The 21,909-nt window shown below is 41.1% G+C and overlaps 1 protein-coding gene across 1 annotated transcript in view; it reads right to left on the reverse strand.

Annotated features, from left to right (window-relative positions):
- Positions 1-316: 316 nt before the first annotated feature.
- Positions 317-21,909, reverse strand: part of itga3b (integrin, alpha 3b) — a 135,318-nt gene continuing 113,725 nt past the window's right edge. Inside the window, exons 18-26 of the mRNA XM_067968987.1 lie at positions 19,173-19,250; positions 17,574-17,676; positions 16,291-16,467; positions 14,469-14,582; positions 12,684-12,800; positions 11,323-11,421; positions 8,900-9,025; positions 4,708-4,849; positions 317-405 (exon numbers count right to left, since the gene is read on the reverse strand). Of these exons, the coding sequence (XP_067825088.1) occupies positions 4,739-4,849; positions 8,900-9,025; positions 11,323-11,421; positions 12,684-12,800; positions 14,469-14,582; positions 16,291-16,467; positions 17,574-17,676; positions 19,173-19,250 (925 nt within the window). The 3' untranslated portion in view covers positions 317-405; positions 4,708-4,738. The remainder of the gene's footprint in view (positions 406-4,707; positions 4,850-8,899; positions 9,026-11,322; positions 11,422-12,683; positions 12,801-14,468; positions 14,583-16,290; positions 16,468-17,573; positions 17,677-19,172; positions 19,251-21,909) is intronic.

Consider the following 21,909-nt stretch of genomic DNA (forward strand, 5'->3'; position numbering starts at 1 on the left):
ATCAGTAGCTCAAAGATCAGCTTCAAAAGGCATCAAGAGGATTCTAAGCTATTCCCACTGTGCTTTATAAACTTTGTCTCATAAAAAATTTCTTGCATTTGGCTGAAACATAAGTTATCATAAATAGAACTAAACTAACGTGAACAGAAATATTTGTACACTGGTCCAGTTCCCTGTAATATTACCTAGGAAAGTATTTGACCACAGCAGTGTGGCCCCTTTAAATTCAGGGAGAAGCAATCATTAGTAATTGTCCTTTTCTTTCCAGTTTGTTACCCATTGCTTCTTCTGGGTCTTCTTCTTTGTAAAGCCTTCTGTGATAAAGTAGCGTTCTTCTTTGCGGATCTTCACAGCATGATACTTTGGCATACTCCTGTAGTATCGGGTTCTCTTGAAGAAGCCACACTGCTCAAGGAAGAAAGGTCACAAAAGAAAGGTTATGCATTTCTTAGGGTGGAATTTGCTTGTGATGTAGCGACTGACCAATACAACTACTGTTTTAGGGGTGTGTCAACTGTGGATAACCAATGTAATTTTTAGATCGGAAAATAAAAAAGAGGATGGGCCTCTTTGATATTCAGTTGTTAAAAACAGCGTATAGCAGAGCCAAGCAGACCAGATTTGATTCCCAGTCTCTGCTGAGTTAGCTGATCTCAACTGGAATGGCAGTAGGGGCACAGCAACTTGCATTTATATAGCACCTTTGATGTGGCAAAATGTGCCAAAGCCACTTCACCTTGCCGGGGTTGGGGGTCGGTGCAGAGGGAGGGGTGAAAATGGATATCAATCAGGAGTTAGGAGAGGCATGGTTGAAGAGATAGGCTTTCAGGAGGACTTTGAAGATGGAAACAGAAAAAGCAAGGTTGAGGGTGTCAGGAAAAGAATTCCAGAATGCAGGGGCATAATCACTGAAGGTTTAGAGTCAGAGACAGTGAGGGAGGGGTACGTATGTACATGTTTTTGGAGCAGTGCATTGTGAGCTGGAGCATAGAGATAGGGGAGGCTATAGAGATATGATGGGGCAATGCCATGGAGGAATTACAAACAAAGAGGATGATTTTGAAATCATTGCACTGCGAAATAGAGGCAGTGAAAATTTGGGAGGATCGGTAAGTAGAACCAGTATGGAACAGAATGCAAGTTCTGGATGAGTTGGGAGTTTATGTAGGGTGGAGCTTAAGAAACCAGTGAGGAGACAGTTGAGCCTGGAAGTGGCAAAGGCATGATAGTTTCGGTAGTGGTGTGAGTGTGGGTGTGGTAGGGATGTAGATAGGCAAAGTTACAGAGGTGAAAATATACAGATACAATGTGGGGTTTCAAGCTCAGTTCAGAGTCAAACAGGAAACTGAGATTGTATACCATCCTGTTCAGCTGAGGAAGGTGATGGGATTGGAGGTTAAGGTGGAGAGTTTCTGGTGGGTGCTGACTGGGTGGCTTTGTTTTTGCCAGTGTTTAGCTGGAGAACATTCTGGCTCATCCACAACTTGATGTCAGTCAGGCAGTCAAACAGCACATCCATGGCTATGAGTTGACAGGGATACTGGAGAGGTAAAGCGAAGTGTCATCAGCGTACATCAAGCTGACCCGATGCTTGTGGATAACGTCACTGAGGGAGGGGCAACTTGTAGACAAAGTGTAGGAGGGGAACAAGCATGCAATCTTGGGGGAAGGATAATGTGCTGGTTGTGTTGGGACAGATAGAGGAGTGGAACCATGAGAGGTTGGTACCTTGGAGGAAAGGTGGTTGAGGAAGATCGAGTAGTTAACTGCATTGAAGAATGCTGAGAGATTGAGGAAGATAACAAGATTTAATGCAATATGGTCAGAGTCACAATGGATGACTTTCTTACCTTGTTGAGGATCATCTAAGTTTTGTGAACATGATGGAAAATAAACTGAAGGGATCTCACAGCAAGTGACGAGAGGTGAGAATGCATTTGGATGGGAAAGATGCACTTGATAAGAAAGAACAACTTAGAGGCAGGCCAATAGTTGGAGAGGACATAGGGGTAGGAGATGGGCTTTCTAAGTGGAGGTGATGACAGCAGTTAACAATGTCAATGAGCAATGGCCAAGGAGGGGTAATTGAGTCTTCAGAAGTTGGATTAGGAGGGTTCAAGGGAGCAGTTGGTAGGTCTCATGGAGCAGGTAAGTCTGAAAGGGCTATGGAGGAATGGAGCAGAAACTATAGAATATTGTATGGTCAGGAATGGGGAACAGGAGGAGGGGAGGCTAAGGTAGCTGACCACAGCTTCCAATTTGGCAACAATTTGCATTTATATAGTGCCTTTAATGTAATGAAACATCTCAAGGTGCATCACAGGAGCGATTGTCAAACAAAATTTGACACCAAGCCACATAAGTAGATATTGTGACAGGTGAGCAAAACCTTGGTCAAAGAGGTAGGTTTTAAGGAGCGTCAAAGGAGGAGAGAAGGGTAGAGAGGAGGAGAGATTTAGGGAGGAAATTCCAGAGCTTAGGAGCTAAGCAGCTGAAGGCATGGCCGCTAATGGTGGAGCGATGAAAATCGAGGATGTGCAAGAGGCCAGAATTGGAAGAACACAGAAATCTCAGAGGGTTGTAGTACTGGAGGAGGTTATAGAGATAGGAAGGGGAGAGGCTATAGAGGGATTTGAAAACAAGGATGAGAATTGTTAAATTGAGGTGTTGCCGGACCGGGAGCCAATGTAGGTCAGCGAGCACAGGGTTGATGGGTAAATTTGACTTGTTGTGAGTTAGGGTACAGAGTTTTAATGAGCTCAAGTTTACAGCGGGTGCAACATGGGAAGCCGGCCAAGAAAGAATTGGAATAGTCGAGTCTAGAGGTAACAAAGGTATGGATGAGAGTTTCAGCAGCAGATGAGCTGAGATAGTGACGGAGATGGATGATGTTATGGAGGTGGAAGTAGGCGGCCTTGATGATTGAGTGGATATGGGGTTGGAAGCTCAGCTCAGGATCAAAAAGGACGCCAAGGTCCATATGCTCATAATGGAATCTGCCCAATTTTCCATCCATTTAAATTAATGGACAGATAATCCGGCGGGCTCTGTTATGTGCATGTGCTCTTCGGTGCCTGATTTTCCTGTATTCACCACGCTCAAATGATCCAGGTGAACGAACAGGAAAATCTGCACCAATGGGGAAAAAGGGAACAAATTATTAAAAAAAGGGATATATTTCACCTGTTGAAGTATGTACATGTAGTGGATGTGACAATGGATTTAGTTAAGCTGTGTCAATCATGTCAAATGTTGGTAAGATTTTACTGTGTGTTGTTATGGTGGAATAAATATTATGCAGCAATGTCTGCAGCAGGGGACCCTCCCAGAGGTGGCGTTAGAACGGTCCCATTTTAGTTGACGCATTTCAATTTTGAAAGTGCGCATTGTGTACTAAAAGCAGAGCAGCTGATGTTGGTCATTCACTCATCCATTTAAATATAGGAAGGCAAAGAGAAAAGTTAGTAACTGCTAACATCCACATTGAAAAGCTTTGCAAGAAAAATCACTGCAATCAAAAGGAGAAATCAGACCACAAGTTTAGTCTACAAAAAGATGATCTATCAGCAGGTGGAAATTAGAGAAGAAACTCAGATAAACGAGGAAGCTGTTGGAAAAAAGAACTCAGAGGATTAGTCCACTCCACACAGCGTAAAAGGCAAGGAAAACTGGAATTGCACACGAAGCAGAATAAAGTAATCCTTTCTCCCGAAGCTTCTTTTGGCACAGGAAAAAGTGTAGTGACATTTAGTAAGTAGTTGGTTAGCATTTTTTTTAAGTTGTCACCTCTCATGGCTTCACAAAAAGTAATACAAACATAGTAAAGGTGTTAAGGAAATGTTCTAAGCATCACCATCATAATTCATTTTTAAAAATCAAATTGTTACAGAATTCCCATGAACATTAACCACTTTTTTCCATTTTAAGAAAATTGTTTAAGCAGTAAAAGCTAGAAATTACTGTTGGTGATATTAGAAGACAAATGTTTATCAATTGGTTCGATGCTGAGCTAGCTAATCTCAGGCCCAGTGCCAAGAAGGACACTACAATTGGCCACAAAGATCAGCCAGAACGCCCATTCCCAATTACTATCCCATGATTGTGGAAAATCTAAATGTGGGGATATTAGGTGATGACAGGATCAAGCTCAGTGAAGCCTTTCACTGTCGAATAGCCTAATGTTGGGATGGATTTTTATCCAATATCCTGTCTGAATTTGGGCAGGATAGTGGCGGAAAAGGCAGCAAATTTGGACGGTGAGGCCTATCTTGGGGTGTGTTCAGTCATGATGCTTCAGCCATCACGAGGTGTGGGGCAGGCTTGATGGACAAGCTGGTCTTCTCCTGCCCATCAATTTCATAAGTTTGACTCAGGCATGAAAATTGACTTCTTGGGCATATCATGCAAGGACAATCAATGATGGCAATCAATTCCCTGGGATGAAACTGTTCTTTTAGGAGTGTGCGGGGCGGGGGGGTTGATGGAGGAGAAAATTGTAGGAAAATTCTACAATGATATATTTTGCAAAAAAAAGGATACAACAACTCTGCAACAACTTGAGATTTGAAATAAACATAGTAATGGTCATTCTTGGAGTAGATAACATTTCAAGAAAGGGAAAATAGGCATCTACCCTATTTAAGATTATCCAAGAATAAATCCCCAGCCCCCTAACCTGCCCTATTCAATCACTGCACACTGTATTACCAAAAAGTGCAGGAGGTGAGGTTGGCCAGCACTAGTCATCATCAGTAAGCCTCTCAGTTTCTGATGGCTGAATCTTGATTTCAGCCTTTTGCTCTTTGGCTTCGTACATGGCTCGTGTGTTCGCTCTCTTGAAGAAACCACACTATAAAGAAGGAAGTTATCCAATTAAAGTGATCAACAAATCAAAGATTATTTGACAAAAAAAAACCCACTAATGATCTAACACTTTTTGTTGACAGGATAATTGCGATGAGGAAAGCCATTTGGCCCAGCTTAATTCATCCAGCCAGAAAGATCCTGAAGTTCCACCATTGCAGCATCCAATTCTTCATTAAATGATTCCAGGATTTTTGCTTCTACAAATCTGAAAGTTTGTTCCACATGATGGTCACTTTGTGTGAAGAAGAATTTCCTGACATCAGTCCTCAAATTACCTTTTACTAGTTTGAACATATGTTCCCTTGCAGTACTCCTGCAACTTAATTTGAAATAGTATTCCAGGTTTAGTTTTTCTATTCTGTTAACAATATTATATACCTCTAAGATCACCTTTCAGGTGGCCTCCTCTTTAGGCTGAAATTTCTCCAATCTTTCTTCATAACTCAGACCCAACACTCAGGATCCACTTTAGGGCTCTTCTCTGCATTACTGCAAGTGTTTGAATGACTCTCTTATTTCTTGGTGACCAGAACTGGATGCAGTATTCAAGGTGTGGTCTTACCAGATCACTACCTTGTCTGACTTATATTTTATCATTTTGATTATGTAGTTTAACATCCTATTGTTGATTGCTGCTCTACATAAGTCGGACATGTTAAGTAATGAGTCTAATAAGACTCCTAGGTCTCTTCCCGTTTCACCCTTAACTATTTCAACCCCATTCATGGAATACGTGTCCTCAATTTTTCCTTCCTACGTGCAGCACTTTACACTTGTCTGCATTAAATTTCACCTGTCATTGTTCCGTCTACATATTTTATCCAACCCATTCTGTAATTGCTGAACTACATCTACCAATTCCACTGTCCCTCCTGGTTTGGTATCATCTGCAAATTTAATCACTATGCATTGAGTTTCTGAACCTACATTATTTATCTAAAATTAGAAACAGTAGTGGTCCCTACACTGAACCCCGGGACAACCCACTCAGTACTTCCTCCCCCACTGCGAGACAACACCTCTAATAAGTGCTCATTATATTCCACCCTTCAACCAGTTTCTTATTCATTCCAAAGGTTTACCCCGAATCCCCAAAGCTTTGAGTTTAACTAATAACCTTCTATGTGAAACTTTGTCAAAAATCTTTGGAAGTCAAAGTCATATCATAGGGCTTTCCACAACCCACTTGGATTGTCACTTCTTCAAACAAGTTGAGGAGGTTGGTCAAGCAGAATCTTTCCCTTTCTGAATCTATGTTGGCTGCTGTTTAGTACATTATTATTATTGTAAATCCTCAGGTTTGCTTCCGATAATCAATTCTATTATTATACATGGGATCGAAGATTAATGCATCTGTAGTTGCCCGTGTCTGTTTTGTTACCTTTTTTGATTGGAGCAACACATCAGCTGGTTTACAATCTCTTGCTACCTTCTAAGTGTCCACTGACTCCTTCATAATGACTCAATATTTCAATGGTTCTTCCCTAGTCTCTCTCAGAACACTACGATAGATTCCATTATATCCTTGGGGATTTATTTGCTTTGAGCACATTTAGCCTTTCTAGACATTCCATCTCATTTATATATCGTCATTGATTTTATTTGCGATATCTATGTTTAGGGAGGGTATGTTGTTCATGTCTTCCCTCATGAATACTCGGAGGAAGTAATCATTCAGAATGTTTACTATCCTGTGCTCATCCTCAGTTTCAAGCCAGTTTCCATCTTTGATACTTTTCACCTTTACCTCTTATTGTTGTGAACTGAAGGATTTTTTTTTAAAGTTACGTTTAGCCTCAGCTGCTATGCTTTATTCCAGGTCTCTCTTTGTCCCTCTAATCACCCATTAAACAAGTTTCTGCATTTTCTTGTAGTCAGTCCCTTTCTTCCTACAGGATTTGTAGAGGTCATTTTTCCTTTTTAATCTCATTTTATTGGCTGGTTCAATTGCCACTAAAATTGCATACTGGTCTATCATGGAAAGAGGCTCCTTTGTAACCACATATCACCTGCTCTGTAGAATGTGCAGGTTAGGCAAAAACTACTGTGCATTGGAAAGAAAACTTCCAGACAGAAGAAGGAGTAAAACTGGCCAGTCCAGGTCCAGCACCGCTTCAGGTGATTCAACGCAGGTTAGTAAGTGAGGTTTCAAAGTCTCAAACTAATCAGCTAGTCTGACACCAACTAATCCACTGAAGGCTAAAAGGAGATCCAATATAACTTAAAATTATGAAGGATGCTGATAGTGTGAATAAAGAAAAGCTATTTCCTCTAGTTGGGGTGTCAGTGACAAGAGGTAATTAAAATTGTCATTGATTGAGGGCAGAGGTTAGGAGGCACTGTTGCGCAAAAGGTTTTCTCTTCCCCACATCTCAGTATCAAATGAATTAGAATAAGTCATGTTGCATACTCACTTTATGGGTCAAAACTGAAAAAAAAATTAAGGCAGAAGCTACATTACAGTCGTGCAACCAGTAACTGGAAGATGAAAAGGCATCAGACAATGTGGCAACATTTCATAAATGACCAGCTGAAAACAGTAGAGTTTTAAAAGGATGGAGAATTTCTCCACTATAGATTTATGGCATACAAACTGTCTGTTAAGCAAATAGATTACTATGATCTTTTTCATAAACACAAACCACAACATAAATAGGACCAATGAGCAGATTTTTTAAACAATATTGTGGGATATTCCTCAATTGACTATTGATTTCAGTTCCACATTATAAGTTAACAAAATTCTGCTCATAGCCATCAAATGAAAAAAAAATGTATATAATCAAAATAAGATGGTTCCTTATCAGTCACAAATAATTTTTAATAGCAATAATAACGGCCTCATCGCCTCAGTGCATTCCCTTCCTCTTGATTTACAACTTCTGGTTGGTTCTATTCTACTGTACAGATATTCTGATGAAGCATTTGATTAACAGAAAGGCCAGATGCTCTGCAGTATGCTGACTTTTACCTTATAGCACAAACAGCATTCCATTTGAATGAGAGCTTTCTACACTTAATGACTGAAAAATCAAATGCAATGTGATTTGTAAAACTTCTAAATACGTTATAGGATAATCACATTTTAAAACAATATCCCTGTTTTTGTTGAATATGAGTCATTCTATGGTCTAATTATTTAGATTTCTCGCTGTTTGATTTTTAAAAATTTTACTCCACTTTAGGGGTCATTTTTCAAGTAAACCAAACAGATAAAATTATTTATGCAACAATATCAGGTCACTGACATTAATATAGTCCATATATGTGTTAACAGATTAAATTAGCTGGAGTGACTGTTTATGCAAAACAGACACCTCACACTTCAAAGTAAAGAAACCATTTGGCAACCAGAAACTTCACCTAAACGTTGCTGTTTTCTAAATTCAGATAATCTGAATAAGAGTAATGGCTCTTGAACTTTACTCAGAAATCAACCGTAATGATGTTGTAGCTTGTTTCTTTTTGAACTTTAGTCTAGTCTAATGTCAAATATATTTGGGAATAATGACAGTCCAGTCCTGAAAACAACCTTATGGTACAAGAGGATTATTACTAAGGCAAACAAAAGGTTAACTTTTGGCGCTTGTGTAAAACAGGCGATATTAGATTGGCATACACCTCTCCCGATTTTCTCTTCCATTGGCATTGCATCGCCCGTTTTACACTATCGCCAAAAATGATAATTATTTCGAGCATCAGAAACAGCAGTTTACAGGGCTCAAAGTAACATTACAGACAGGGACCAGAAGCAGATCTGTAGTAATGAGAGTGAGTATTCATCAATCTAGTCCAACTACAGCATGTGATCATTCGATTGGCATTGTATAAATATTTTGCCTCCAAGAATTACTTATAGGCAAGACGTAGGATGGTAAGTGTCCAGATTACAGGCATGCCAGTGATCTTTCTTGTGTGTCCATGATCTTTCTTAGCTCCTGGTCCTAGTGGCTACTGTAGCCTTAATTTGAGCCCTGAGTTTATAGAATACTTGGTCCATGAAGTGGCTCTATGAAAATGAAGTGCAACATACCTTCCATAGTAAGAGTATTATCAGACTCAATAGTAAAACGCCTGCCAGCACTGCTACTGCAATGACCCATTCTGATATCTCATAAGGCGGTTCTTCATCAACTTGGGACTCAATATAGAGACTCGTCTGGATTAAACAAAACAGCAGTCAAGCCTAATTCATGAAACACTTTAGAAAGTTTTAATAGAGGACTACCCCCTAGTATTGTATGACAAAGTTTAATAAAGGCACTTGTTTCATACTTTTTGTTGGAGTTTTCTATTTAAATCTTAAGATAATGCCACTTGTACATCACTCGAGGTCCACAGTTGCCATGCCCCATCACATTATGGAAAGCAAATTCTGCAGCATTCACCAGTAATGGGGGTCTTTGCATGCTGCATGCATATATGAAAAATATAGATTTCACAGATATGTTATGGAGGCATCCTGTGTGCTACTTCTGGAGATTAGCTCAGAACCATATACACTTTAGTAATCTTTCCCTGGATAGCTATCATTCTACATGGGCTGATACATTTTGATATGTCTCTGGACATATGTTCTGTCTTGGATATTTTACATTGTAAACTGCGAGAAGTAGTCTGACTTCAGAGCTTAGAATGCAAAGTTTCTTTAATATATAACCTTAGTGAATGCAAACACAGGACTTTAGTATAAATATTTTCAACAGTAAAACGTATATATTTTTGTTACAAGAGCTTATAAAAGCAAAAGACGATATTTTTGTTAGAGCTGTTAAGCTTTACAAGAGTACAAGAGCATCAGATCTAGGGATATTAGCACTAATGAATGCACAGAAAAGAAGCATAACCAGGTCCTGTTCATAGTGGGATAGAAACCCAGAGACATTACCACAGAATCTAAAAGGCATGTAGGGTCAACCCAGATAGCTGACAAGTTTATAGCACAATAATTGGAAGGAAAAAAAATAAAGCACTAAACATAACATTACATTTAAAAAGAAAAGCAACACAACAAACTGGAGGCAGTGAGGCTTAATATCCTGAACAACTTTCAGAAGCTCCCCATAAGTTTCCCTGAAATTCAGTTTGAATGCACAAGTCTGTGGGGAAAGACTAGTCAAATTCTTTAGCAGTGAGCGCTCAGGGCTTTTTAAATATTCTATTAATACTTTGGGGCTGAACACTGCAAGTTAATAGGTCTGGTTATGGATTGGTGTAAAACTCAGCTTCCAAAAGAAAAAAATAAAACAGAAAATACTGCAGATATACAAGTCTGCCAATGTTTGAAAAATGAAAAAGGTAACTCTGAGTAGAGTTGTGACAACCAGTCAGATGCTGATGGACGTACAGTATACTTCGTGATTTTTGTTTATCCTATTTCTCATCCACATGCTACCCAAAACACGTCAAGTTCCACATGTACGCTGACGACACCCAGCTCTACCTCACCACCACCTCTCTCAACCCCTCCACTGCCTCTGGTTTGTCATGCTGCTTGTCTGACATCCAGTATTGGACGAGCAGGAATTTCCTCCAACTAAATACTGGAAAGACTGAAGCCAATGTCTTTGGCCCCTGCCACAAACTCCATTTCCTAGCCACCAACTCCATCCTTCTCCCTGGCCACTGAGGCTGAATTAGACCGTTTGCAACCTTGGCGTCCTATCTGACCCTGAGCTGAGCTTCCAACCACATATCCTCTCCACCACCTCCGTAACATCACCCGGCTCCACCCCTGCCTCAGCTCATCTGCTACTGAAACCACATCCATGCCTTTGTTACCTCTAGATTCAACTATTTCAATGCTCTCCTGGCTGGGCCCCCCCACCTTGCACCCTCCATAAACATGAGCTCATCCAAAACTCTGCTGGCCGTATCTTAACATGAACCAAGTCCGGTTCGCCCATCTCGCCTGTGCTCGCTGACCTACATAGGCTCCCAGTCCAGCAACGCCTCGATTTTAAAATTCTCATCTTCATTTTCAAATCCCTCCATGGCCTCGCCGCTCCCTATCTCTGTAACCTCTTCTAGATCTACAAACCTCGAGATCTCTGCGCTCCACTAACTCTGGCTTCTTGCACATCCCCGATTTTTAACACTCCACCATTGGCAGCTGTGCCTTCAGCTGCCCAGGCCCCAAGCTCTGGAATTCCCTTCCTAAAACTCTCCGCTTCGCTACCTCTCTCTCCTCCTTTAGGACTCTCCTTAAAACCTACCACATTGACCGAGCTTTTAGTCACATGCACTAATATCTCCTTATATGGCTCGTGTCAAATTTTGTTGGGACCTTTTACTATGTTAAAGGCGCTATGTAAATGCAAGTTGTTGCTGTTTACTTTAGATTCCTAGAATTAATCGCTTTTGTTTTAATTTTCACCATGATTAAAAGAAAAATGGATTCAGATCCCTGACAGGTCTAAATGCCCACTGACAAGGAGGAGATCTGAAAGAACTCACTATCACATTCGGTTGTTCCATTTTGATCGTGGAAATATTTGTCATCAAGTGTAAAGAAGCCTCCAGCAGCACAGTAATCCGGCTGTGGTCCCTGTATTCCTAAAACACCAAAAAAAATACATCAGTAGATTTTTAAAAATTTTCTGTAACCTTCATCGAAACTTTCATCATTATGCATCAAGGGACAATCAGAATTTTATAAAATTGAAAGTCACCAGCAGCAGCCGCCAGTCAATGTGGAAGAATGGATATTGGCTCAGAAATTCAGGCGCATCCATTTTTCAGCATGCAGGGGGCGCAGAGTGCATTCCCTGCAACTGAATGGTGAGACCCGCGCTACCCCAATATTGGGCCTTGGGCATCATTACAATGGAGCCAGCAAAGTGATAAGAGCCCGCTGGCGAAGGGGAGTGCAAGGTCGGGCTGCTGTGAACTGTGGCCAGGCCTCTGGTCCAGGACTGGGGCCACAGATCAGGGCTGCGACTGGTTTCTTTAAGGTGGGGTTGGGAGGAGCACTCCTTACCTTATAGGTTGGACCTAGCAGGTGATCTCCAGGCCTGGTTTCCACCTCAGGGCAAACCAATCTTGGAGAGGGGGCCTCAAACAGGCATTAGGCTCCTTATCTGCATATGCATAGGACCTAACCCTTGTTTCAGGAGTGCATAGAGGACGCATATTTTGTGTCCTTACCCAAAATGGCGGACGCCGCACTTTTGGCCAAAAACGTGCACAAGCTTCCTGCTCGCCACGTGCATTAGTAGTCTGAGCAGCGCCCGAAAAAAAAGGAGCTACGCTGAACAATTTCTAGACCATGGTGTTAGAATGAGAAAAGCAGCAATTTGTAAATCATCTGGTCATTCAGGAATGATGTCTACAAGAGTCAGATAAAATACATTCTCAACTCATTACAATTACTTCAAACTTATATTCTCGAGTGAAAACTGTCTTTGAGCCAAGCAAGGCCCATTTTTACCACTTCAACTTTAATACCCAGTGTATGTTAGTTTTAATTTTAGTACTATACTTTATATTTATTTCCAATATCTCGGTCATTCACAGATTAGATAATGAAACTAGCACACTGCACCATGGACTGGGAAATAAGGAGGAATTGGATTCATCAGGTACCAAGGCACTTGTATCTGCTTGATCACTGGGTGCAGCAGGAGGGAAAACAACCTGATAGGACAGGGTGGAGTGGCAGAGGGAGAAAAGGTGGGGGTGGTTGAAATGTTCTTTGAGGTTATAAGTCGACAATGCCTACTGTTTGACCATAGATCAGCAATGGGAGAGGCTGTAAAGAGAACCACACTCAATCTGGGAGGTAAACACAAAAATGATTGATAGGACTGAGTCCATACCTCCAAAAAGGTGCTGTTCCACACCCGTGCTCTGAGTGTTACTGTAGCCTCATGAGTCATGTTGCGCAGCAGACAATTGAAATGCTTGCACCGAGCTGTACGTTTCTGTCCACATTCCTGTTAAAAATAGAACGTTCAGCTGTATTTATTGACTGTTACAGACAGATAAAAGCCATGGCAAATAGAGTTTGAAGATTAAACAATACAATTCAAAAGATTCAGTCACAAAAATCATGCAATCAATATTTTGTGTGCCTCCTACGGAGTTCACAATATTTTGCTTTTTGGTGAAGATTATTGTGCTTTGGAAGGTATTCAAAGACATTACTTAAAGGGGCATTGTCATCATAATTTGAAGCTTTCAGATAGCTGCAATTCAAACGGCATCACAACGGCCACAAGATAAATGTTATCGTGCAGAATGTGCTGGAATACTTGCACTTCAAATATCTACAATGAGCTTTTTTATATACCGTATTCATTTATTTACGTGTATGTATAAAATGAAACTCGATTAGCATTGGCAGAGATTGAGAACACTAATTTATTGGTTCAAGATGATGTACTGTGGTTAAAAATGTAGATTTCATATCTATCAAAGCATAAGTCCTTTCATCACATTCATAAAATAAAATGTTTTGCCTGTATTCTTGTCACATTCTTAAGTAATTAGCAAGACAAATAAATATGGTGTTCTAAGATTTGGGAAACATCACAACTTAAACATAATTGTAAACAATTTTACAACACCAAGTTATAGTCCAGCAATTTTATTTTAAATTCACAAGCTTTCGGAGATTTTCTCCTTCCTCAGGCAAATGTTGGGGTGGGAGGTGTGGTCCAGGTTTTAGTGAATCCTCTGCATGTTTTCTTTCAGACAGAAGATTGTATTTTGTGTTGTGCCATGAACTTCTCCAAGTTACAATTGTCCTTTTGATGTTAAATGTCAGGATATCCAATTACTGGAAGCAATCCAATCAAAGCAGGCATCGGCTAGGTCATCTACCACGGTTAAAACCTTGTGCAGTGTGTGAATTTAGACCTACTCAGAAGACTGAAAATGCATCATATCTACATCACAGGACAGAAAACTATTTATTCTCCAAAATGTTACATTTACAATATAATGATTTGTACAGTGCTTCGATGCTTGTATCAGTAAACTAACAACTCTTACATTCATTCCAGAATATAAACCAGAAGATGAAAGTATCTTTTTGTTTTGGATATACTGGCATCATGTATAGAGTGTCTTATTTTGTCGGTCTATTTTTGCAACACCACCCAGCACAAGCTATATTGTACATGGTAGGTATTCCCCTTAATCATCAAGCGTCCTTGCATCCCTGGGCACTTGTCCGACAACTTTATGACTACAATGCACCAATTGTATCAACAACTGCCACTTGCAGACATTTTGCTTTATGTGCTGCAGATAAGGCTGTACCTCTTGATAACTGTATGAAATACTTTGAGAGCTACAGTTTCTGCTGTTTGTCTGCACTTGGTATAATTTTTCACTATCTGCAGAAAATGGAAAAGCAGAATTTTTTTTGCATTGATCAGGTAGCTCACTTCCACCGGTTACAATGGTTATTTTGAGGTTTATTCTGAGTGGATGTCTATTTTTAGCCACTGGAAACTATGTTCCAATCTTATGGTGGATGATACAGGAGAGATTGGGGGCGGCCAATTTGTTTTTCTGAAAAGCAGAAGATGCACCCTCACCGCTTAACCAAGCATAACCCGAATGATTCCCCCATGTTTCCAGGTTAATATACTTACTAATTGCAAGTCGCCTTTTCCTTTTTTCACTGTTGCCAGTGTTCTTATATCCTTGGCAGCTGCAGATGTCACTTCCCGCTTTTTTCTTTCTGGGTGGCTTGTTTGGTTATTCATCTGAAGAAGAAATCTCAAAATTGATATTAATCTGACAACATAAAAGGATGCTTCTTGGAAACATGTCTTGCCTTCTAACGTCTGATGATCTACCAAATGGGGTGTGAAATTGATTATAGGCCAATTGCAACCATCGAGCTGTATACCTCCAAGTGTTTGCTCACCAATTGTTTGACACCTCTCACACTTTGCTGGGTTGCAAACAAACTAATTTACTCCCTTTGTCACACTGCAAACATAGGATAATTAATGACTCATGATTTTAAGTTTCTCAGTGAAAACCACTACCATGAACTTGTTTAGAAAATTGGCTTGTATTAAATAATGAACAGATCTATAAATGCTGTGCAATCTAAGTAGTACTTTTCCCCCCTTTTCTGGCCAGGGTCCTGCAAGAGCAGCCAGACGAGTTGCATGTCAACTTTCCTTCCTTCCCACTGGGGGACATCGTGCCTCCCCTGATATTTTTGGTTCACAGCCCAGCTGAGATCAGGATCTCAACTGTGTGTGAATATTGTGGTTGTAAACTCATATCCTGCAACTGTGAGCTAATACATAATTAGTGCAATTCTTTCAGCTGTGAAGTCACATCAGTTGTTTGACCCCAGGGCCCACTAATGCTGCATTCTGTATGTGATATTACTTGGACATCTTCTAACACTCAATTGCTCATGGTGTGGATGCAGGCAGCTGTTTCACTTAGACAAGCTGAGCAGAGCAGAAAGGCATGGGTACAAGATGTATCGGTCTTAAGTGGGATTGGACAAATCCCCCCTCACCTCTAGTACCGTTCTAGCAGAACAGGCTCGAGGGGCTGACTGGCATATTCCTGTTCCCATGGTAGATTTGTGCAGCAAATTTACAGTGGGGATGGTTAGTGTTGTGTTGATTGGCTGCTCTGAGAAAAGCTAGTGGGTGTTGGCTGAAGGTGGGATTGAAGATTACAATGGTGAGTTGACAGATGGTTGAGATTCTATGGATCACATTGATCTCTGCCATCTTAGTATGGGAAGGTTGTCTTTTGTGGAGGAGAGCTGGTCAAGTTTTAAATTCTGGAGCTATAAGGATTGACAGATACGCTAGAGTTTTTCTTGATCGCCTTTGGGGGGGGTCAGGAAGAAATTATACAGAGCTTTCCCACAAGCTATTAAATAAGTGAGGTAGAGATTACAAGAGGGTATAGGTAGTGTTTGGCCTGTGGCAAGAACAGGCTTGATTGGTCAAATGGCCTTTTCTCAATCCCTGTGTTTTTCCTCTTTTCTGCACTGTCAAAAGTGGGGTCCTCCCTCTCGTTCTTTATATTCATGTCACGCCACCTACTTTCCAGGAACATTTCAAACCAAACCATATTGACAGTGGTCTATATACGTATAATGAGATTACAGGTGAGTTAGATACTTTTATTAAGAGGCTATAGGCTTGCTGTAAATACAGGTGCTAACTGAGGCTGAAGGAGGAAAGGCTCGACTCTGCAGGAGAAGCAAACTTTAGAGTTACTGCAAATTTTTTTTTAAAAACATACTATACTTAAATTTTCAGTAATGTGATTTGCCATCTTAGAAGATTTAATATGAACTCTAAGGGTTGACTGATTCCTACAACTTTTAAAATGGGAGCTGATCCAAATAGCCCGACTGGTGCAGAAATGTCAACGGAGCCGTTAAGACGATTAATTACGATGGTGACTGTGAAGAAAATATCCAATTACCTTTAAATTCAGTTCATTCACAATGTTTCCTGCTGGTACACAGTACTGGTCTTCTGTCCCATTCATTTCAATTTCAGTGAGATATAGCAACCACTTCCCATTACTGATTTCATATGGCCACAGAAAACTGAGGTAAAGTGTTCCCAAGTCACCCAGAGGCTCTCCATAATTCGTCACCTGTTTAATATGGGAAAATATTAGCATGCTTTTGTGTGCATTTAACGTCTATATCTAACTTGTGAGCTACCAGATATGAACAGTCACTGTGTTAAACCGATTAAAGGATTAAATATTTTATTTACTACTTCTTAAGCAATGCTTCTTGAGTTATCCCATCTTTTCTTCGATTCTTTTTACCCTTGGTGTTGCCTAGCTGCAACCCTCAGTTATGTTTCTCAATTCAAAAAAAATCTGACCCAAATGCTATTTTTAAGCAGTGAATCAAGGAGAAAATTTGAATATCTAGCTTTAAGAAATCACCCGGGATTTTCTGCCTCTGTGCTTCTTAGCCCATATTTAAAATGTATGGGAGGAAAATTGCAGGCTGAAAAGCACAGAAGCATAAAATCCCAATTAGAGTATCAAATCTCAAACACACAAATGTAAATATAAATATACACACAAAATATCAACATGCACAGTAATATAAATATACACAGTACCAACACAATATAAATATACATACAGGAACATTGACACAGAAACAGTAATGTAAATAAATATCAACACAGACACACACAGTAATATCAACACACATATGCACACAGTAATATAAATATACACAGTAACAACATACAGTATCAACCATGAATAAATGTTGTATTCTGTTTGAAGGCACTATCACAATGAGGATGGGTTTTGCAAACTTTTCTTTGAGCAAGAGCAAAAGTTGTGTTCTTGCGATGCCCTCACAAGTAAATAATCTAATGAGGCATTTCAACGTGATTTACCTCATCATATTGTGCATTTGTGAACAAGGTTTGGAAAACACTGTCCAGCAAAGATGGTGCCCCTTTAAGTCTTAAAAGGTGAGAACACACACCTCCTGCATTTTAAGCCTGTCCTAGCACGATGGGGAAAGATTTCTGTTCTTTACCACTTGCAGCAACATTCTAAACACATTTCTTAAACATGCTTTAATGATTTTACTACGAAGAGCAACCAGTGGAAATCTTCCCTACAAGTGACTTGCAGAGTGACATATATGGACATGTTCTGTGTTTTGGTTTCACATAAATGTATAGATCTTGGAGCAATTTTTACGATATCCTTTCTGTCCTCACCTTGAAGGTGAAGTCCACAGGACTTCCCACATCTTCAACCGTCTTCATTCCACTCTCGCCCATGACAGTACCACTGAAGTATGTGTGCTGCGCTGTTTTTTCCCTGACAAGAGGAAAAAAATTAGGAATGTTATTGGGGCTACCATAATGTCACGTTCGTGCACTAATATCACATTGGGTTCAACCAATGGCAGTGGTATGGGAACTGAAGCACAAGTGATTAAACTGTGCTAACAACTGCTGATAAACTGCCTTAGTGAATGAAGGAGCAAAAGACAACTGACCTTAAAAGGCAGGTTTGCAACAATAATCTCCGTTAAGGTTCATTGTAGCAGTTAACAACCGCAAAACAGTCCTCGACAAACCCAAGGTCTAATCCCCAGGCATGAGATACAAACAGATCTCAAGTGCAGTACTTTTTGTCTCCACTAGAGGGGATTACACTGTTGAACACGACAAAGTGTTGTGTATCTTTAGTAAACAGGCACGAGAAGGGGTTTCGATGCTTGAATAAGCCTTGGGTATACCGTCAAAATTAACAAGATGCCTTGCACATTTCAAAATTTCAGTAGTGTAAAGCCAATTGCAAAACATTTACCCATAAACAGGCTAGTGAACAGTGTGGCTTTACACATTAGATTTCCTATTTGATGAAATAACTGGGTAATTGATCCGTATGTATATATACACATTTTAAATTAATTAAATGTGCTATCTTTAGACTCTAAAAGCATGTTCAGAGGAATGCTTTTGGCAGATTTCATTATTAGCGATAGAGTTGTAAACAACTCATTAGCCCGGATTTTAACTCCCGGTGGGAGATGTGCTAATTCAGTCATAGAACCCCAATTTTAATATAATCACGAGTCCCTCACCTGCCTGCGGAGGGCACCTTGGCCGCCTTCAGAAATTGCCAGGTTAAAACGACGGAGGGTGGGAGTGTGTCGGGAGCGTGGCGGTAAGTACTCCACTGCTATTTGAACCACCTGCCTGCCCCATTCCCATCGGGCAAGCAGGGTTAGAATTGGAGCTATTATATCAGAATGGGTTATAAGAATGGGTTACAAGGAAGGGATTATTCTGTATCATAATTGCTGTTTTATAAGGAGCTAGGCAGTAAAACATTCATATATACGCATTGTGGGCATAATGGCAGGGCTGTGATCGGAATACAAAATAATGAAGAATGGAAATATTTCTCATTAAAAGGTGTTCGGCTGCATAATAATTAACAAATTTCATCAACACTTTAGTCAGTTGATGCCCAGACTTACAGTAATGATTTTACAAGAATCTGCTTTTATGGAACTGAAGTGTCCCCAGTGTTGTATAACTGGAATTTTGGAAACATGATTCCAACAGCCAGGCTTCCTCATCGCACATGCAGTATAGCACAGCAGTAACTATAGTTTGTTAAATTATTTACAAAATCCCTCATACTGAAAAAGGGATGCTTTTGTTGGAAAATTCTAAGTAAATGCAGCATCTCGTTAGAAAGGCATTATTTAGGTCATTTTTGCAGCATGCAAGCAACCTTAGGTCATTTTTGCAGCATGCAAGCAACCTTAGACTCAGTCAATATACCGATTACATACTTACCCAATAAGGCTAACTTGTAGTTGAATTTCCACAGATACCGATGCCATGGCTAATTTCAAGTCACTTTGCACACTTTCCCTGTTTGTGAAATAAGAAATTAATGTTTGAATAACATTTGGGAGTTATATTTTACAAAAGCACCATTCTTAATTTGATGGCCACATCAAGTAGCATTAATGTTTCAAACACCTTGGGGTCAATTTTCGGATGGCCGAGCGGGTGAGTTCGTGGCGTGGGGGGGCTCCCCGGAGCGGGTCCGGAGCCCGGCTCCAACCCGCCCACTTCCGGGTTCCCCAATGACACGATTCGGTGCGCGCGTAGCCCCCGCATGCAGGACTCCCACCGGCAATCAAAGCCAGCGGGATCCCACTTAAGATCATCATCTGGGTGCTTGAGGTTGTTTACAGACCACATTAGTTAGATTCGGATTTTGAACTACCCAGAGTGTGTTCCCCATGCTGGGGGAAACACTCCCTGTTTAAACAGATGTGTTGCAGCCAGAGGCAGCTGCAAAGGTCCATTTGACAGGTGCGGGGTAAACCCTCATTCATTGCAGCAGGGCACTCTGTCACCTCAGACAAAGTTTTGCCTGCCACCCCGTTGTCTCCACACTCCAAATTATTAAATCATACCCTAAACTCTGCTGTCCAAACACATTTACCTACTTTGTGGACCCCCTCACACTCACACCGTCAGGATTGGGGGGGGGGGGGGGGTCCATTGCTGCATTTATCACTCCACTGGAGGACGAGCAACATCACCAGCCTCACCAGGCACACCATCCACCTCCGCCACATGGAGCTACACAACACAGTGCTGCACAACAGACACCTGCACAAAGTAGTTGTGCAACTACACATACACCCACTTTAGGGTGATCCAATGGGTGGCATCAAGGGTGTTCATGGAGAACCTCATGAAAGGCCAGTCAAGAATGGCCAAGACGTGGCAGTAGTGGTGACAATATAATATGTAATGTGAGTTGATCAGAAATCAAATATGTAAAAACCATGACAAACCCTCAAACACCCTTGTGCATCCCCTTCATGCTCACGACATGTTTGCCTTACGCTTCCTACTACACATACGTGATGCATGCCCTGTGGCTGCAGCACAGGTAGTGGCAGGTGGGGTGAGGCTGACCGTGAAAGAGATGCACCAGAGGGTGAGTATGAGACAGAGCCATGAGTTTTTATGAGGATTGGGTTGAGTGGTGGTGGTGGGATCAGTACTGGCGAGGTGAGTAAGTGCAGGTAAGATGAGGATGAGCTTTGAGTGGGTGTGAGGAGTGATGAGAGAGTTGGCAGTGCAGATGGAGATGTGGGGTGGGGGCGGTGACTGACGTGGCAGACGGCGTGTAGGGGAATGAGTAAGTGTACTCACTTCGGCTGACCTGGTTAGGTCATTGAAGCGCCCCCTGCACTGTATGCAGGTACGTGATATGTTGGTAGTGCTGGTGACCTCCTCTGCCACCTCGAGCCAGGCCTTCGTGGTGGCAGAGGCAGGCCACTTCCTCCTGTCCGCCGGGGAGACGATCTCTGTCCTCCCCCTCCTCCTCACCCGATCCAGTAGGACCTGGGAGCAGCCTTCCACCTGGGCTGCTCGATGCTATAATTTTGGCTCTTTCTGCAGCGTCAGTGGAGGACTGCCCCTTTATATAGGGCTCCTCCTGCTGACAGTCTATGATGCGGGTGCGCAGTCCGCCTGCTGCGCAGCTTTCCAGCGCGAAACCCGGAAGCCAAGTTAAGTGGCTTCAATTTACTTGCGATCGCAAGTAAATTGAAGCCACTTACCTTGGCTTCCACGTTACCCACGCGCCCAGTCGACCCCCTGCTGGCAACCCGCCTCCCTCCTAATATCGGGCCCCATGTGCCCCAGTGCAGCGGGACATGAATTTTTGCTGGTGATTATCCATACGGTGACCAAAAGCTTCTCTCCAATAACATGACCACTATAAACCATGGGGTCGTTCTCATGCATCTATCAGCAGGATCAGAGCAGTCAGGTGACTTCAGTGCTAGTCACCAATCTACCCACTTCATGTGTTTCACTATGCCACACATGGGGAAAAGACACATTTAGGATATCCTTTTTCTTGCCTTTTTAAAAAAATGTGTCCTCTATGTTCCACTATCATGGATTATTTTTCCACTACTGTCTCTGTCTGGTAGGACATTCCATATCCTAACAACCTTCTGCATAAGAAAAATTAACCTAATTTCTCTCTTCATTCTTTTGGTAATCATCTTACACATTTGCCTCCTTATTACCAAGTAACCAACCAACCAGCATAAATAGTCTTTTCCTATTTACCTCATCAAACCCCCTCATAATTTTGAGCAATTCCATCAGATCGCCTCTTAATCTTCTTTGTTCCAGTAAAATGAAATCCAGATTTTTCAGTGTCTCTTAATAACTAAAGCATGTCATCTCTGCCTGGCAACACTGTAAGCCTCTTTTTTAAAATCTAATACCATCCTTAACTTCTCTCGTTAGCCATTGTTGGATCACTTTTCCTGTAGAGCTTTTATTCTTCAAGGGTATGTATATTCATTGGGAATGGTGAATTATTTCTTAAATGTTTGTCATTGCTTATCTACCATCATATCTTTTAATCCAATTTCCCAATCTACCTTAGCTAACTTACCCTTCATACCTACATAATTGGTCGTCTTTAAATTTAAGACCCTAGGTTCGGACTTAACTACATCACTCAAGCTCAATATGAAATTCTATC

This window comes from Heptranchias perlo, chromosome 30 (genome assembly GCF_035084215.1).
Source record: "Heptranchias perlo isolate sHepPer1 chromosome 30, sHepPer1.hap1, whole genome shotgun sequence".
In the NCBI taxonomy this organism is placed as follows: Eukaryota; Metazoa; Chordata; class Chondrichthyes; order Hexanchiformes; family Hexanchidae; genus Heptranchias; species Heptranchias perlo.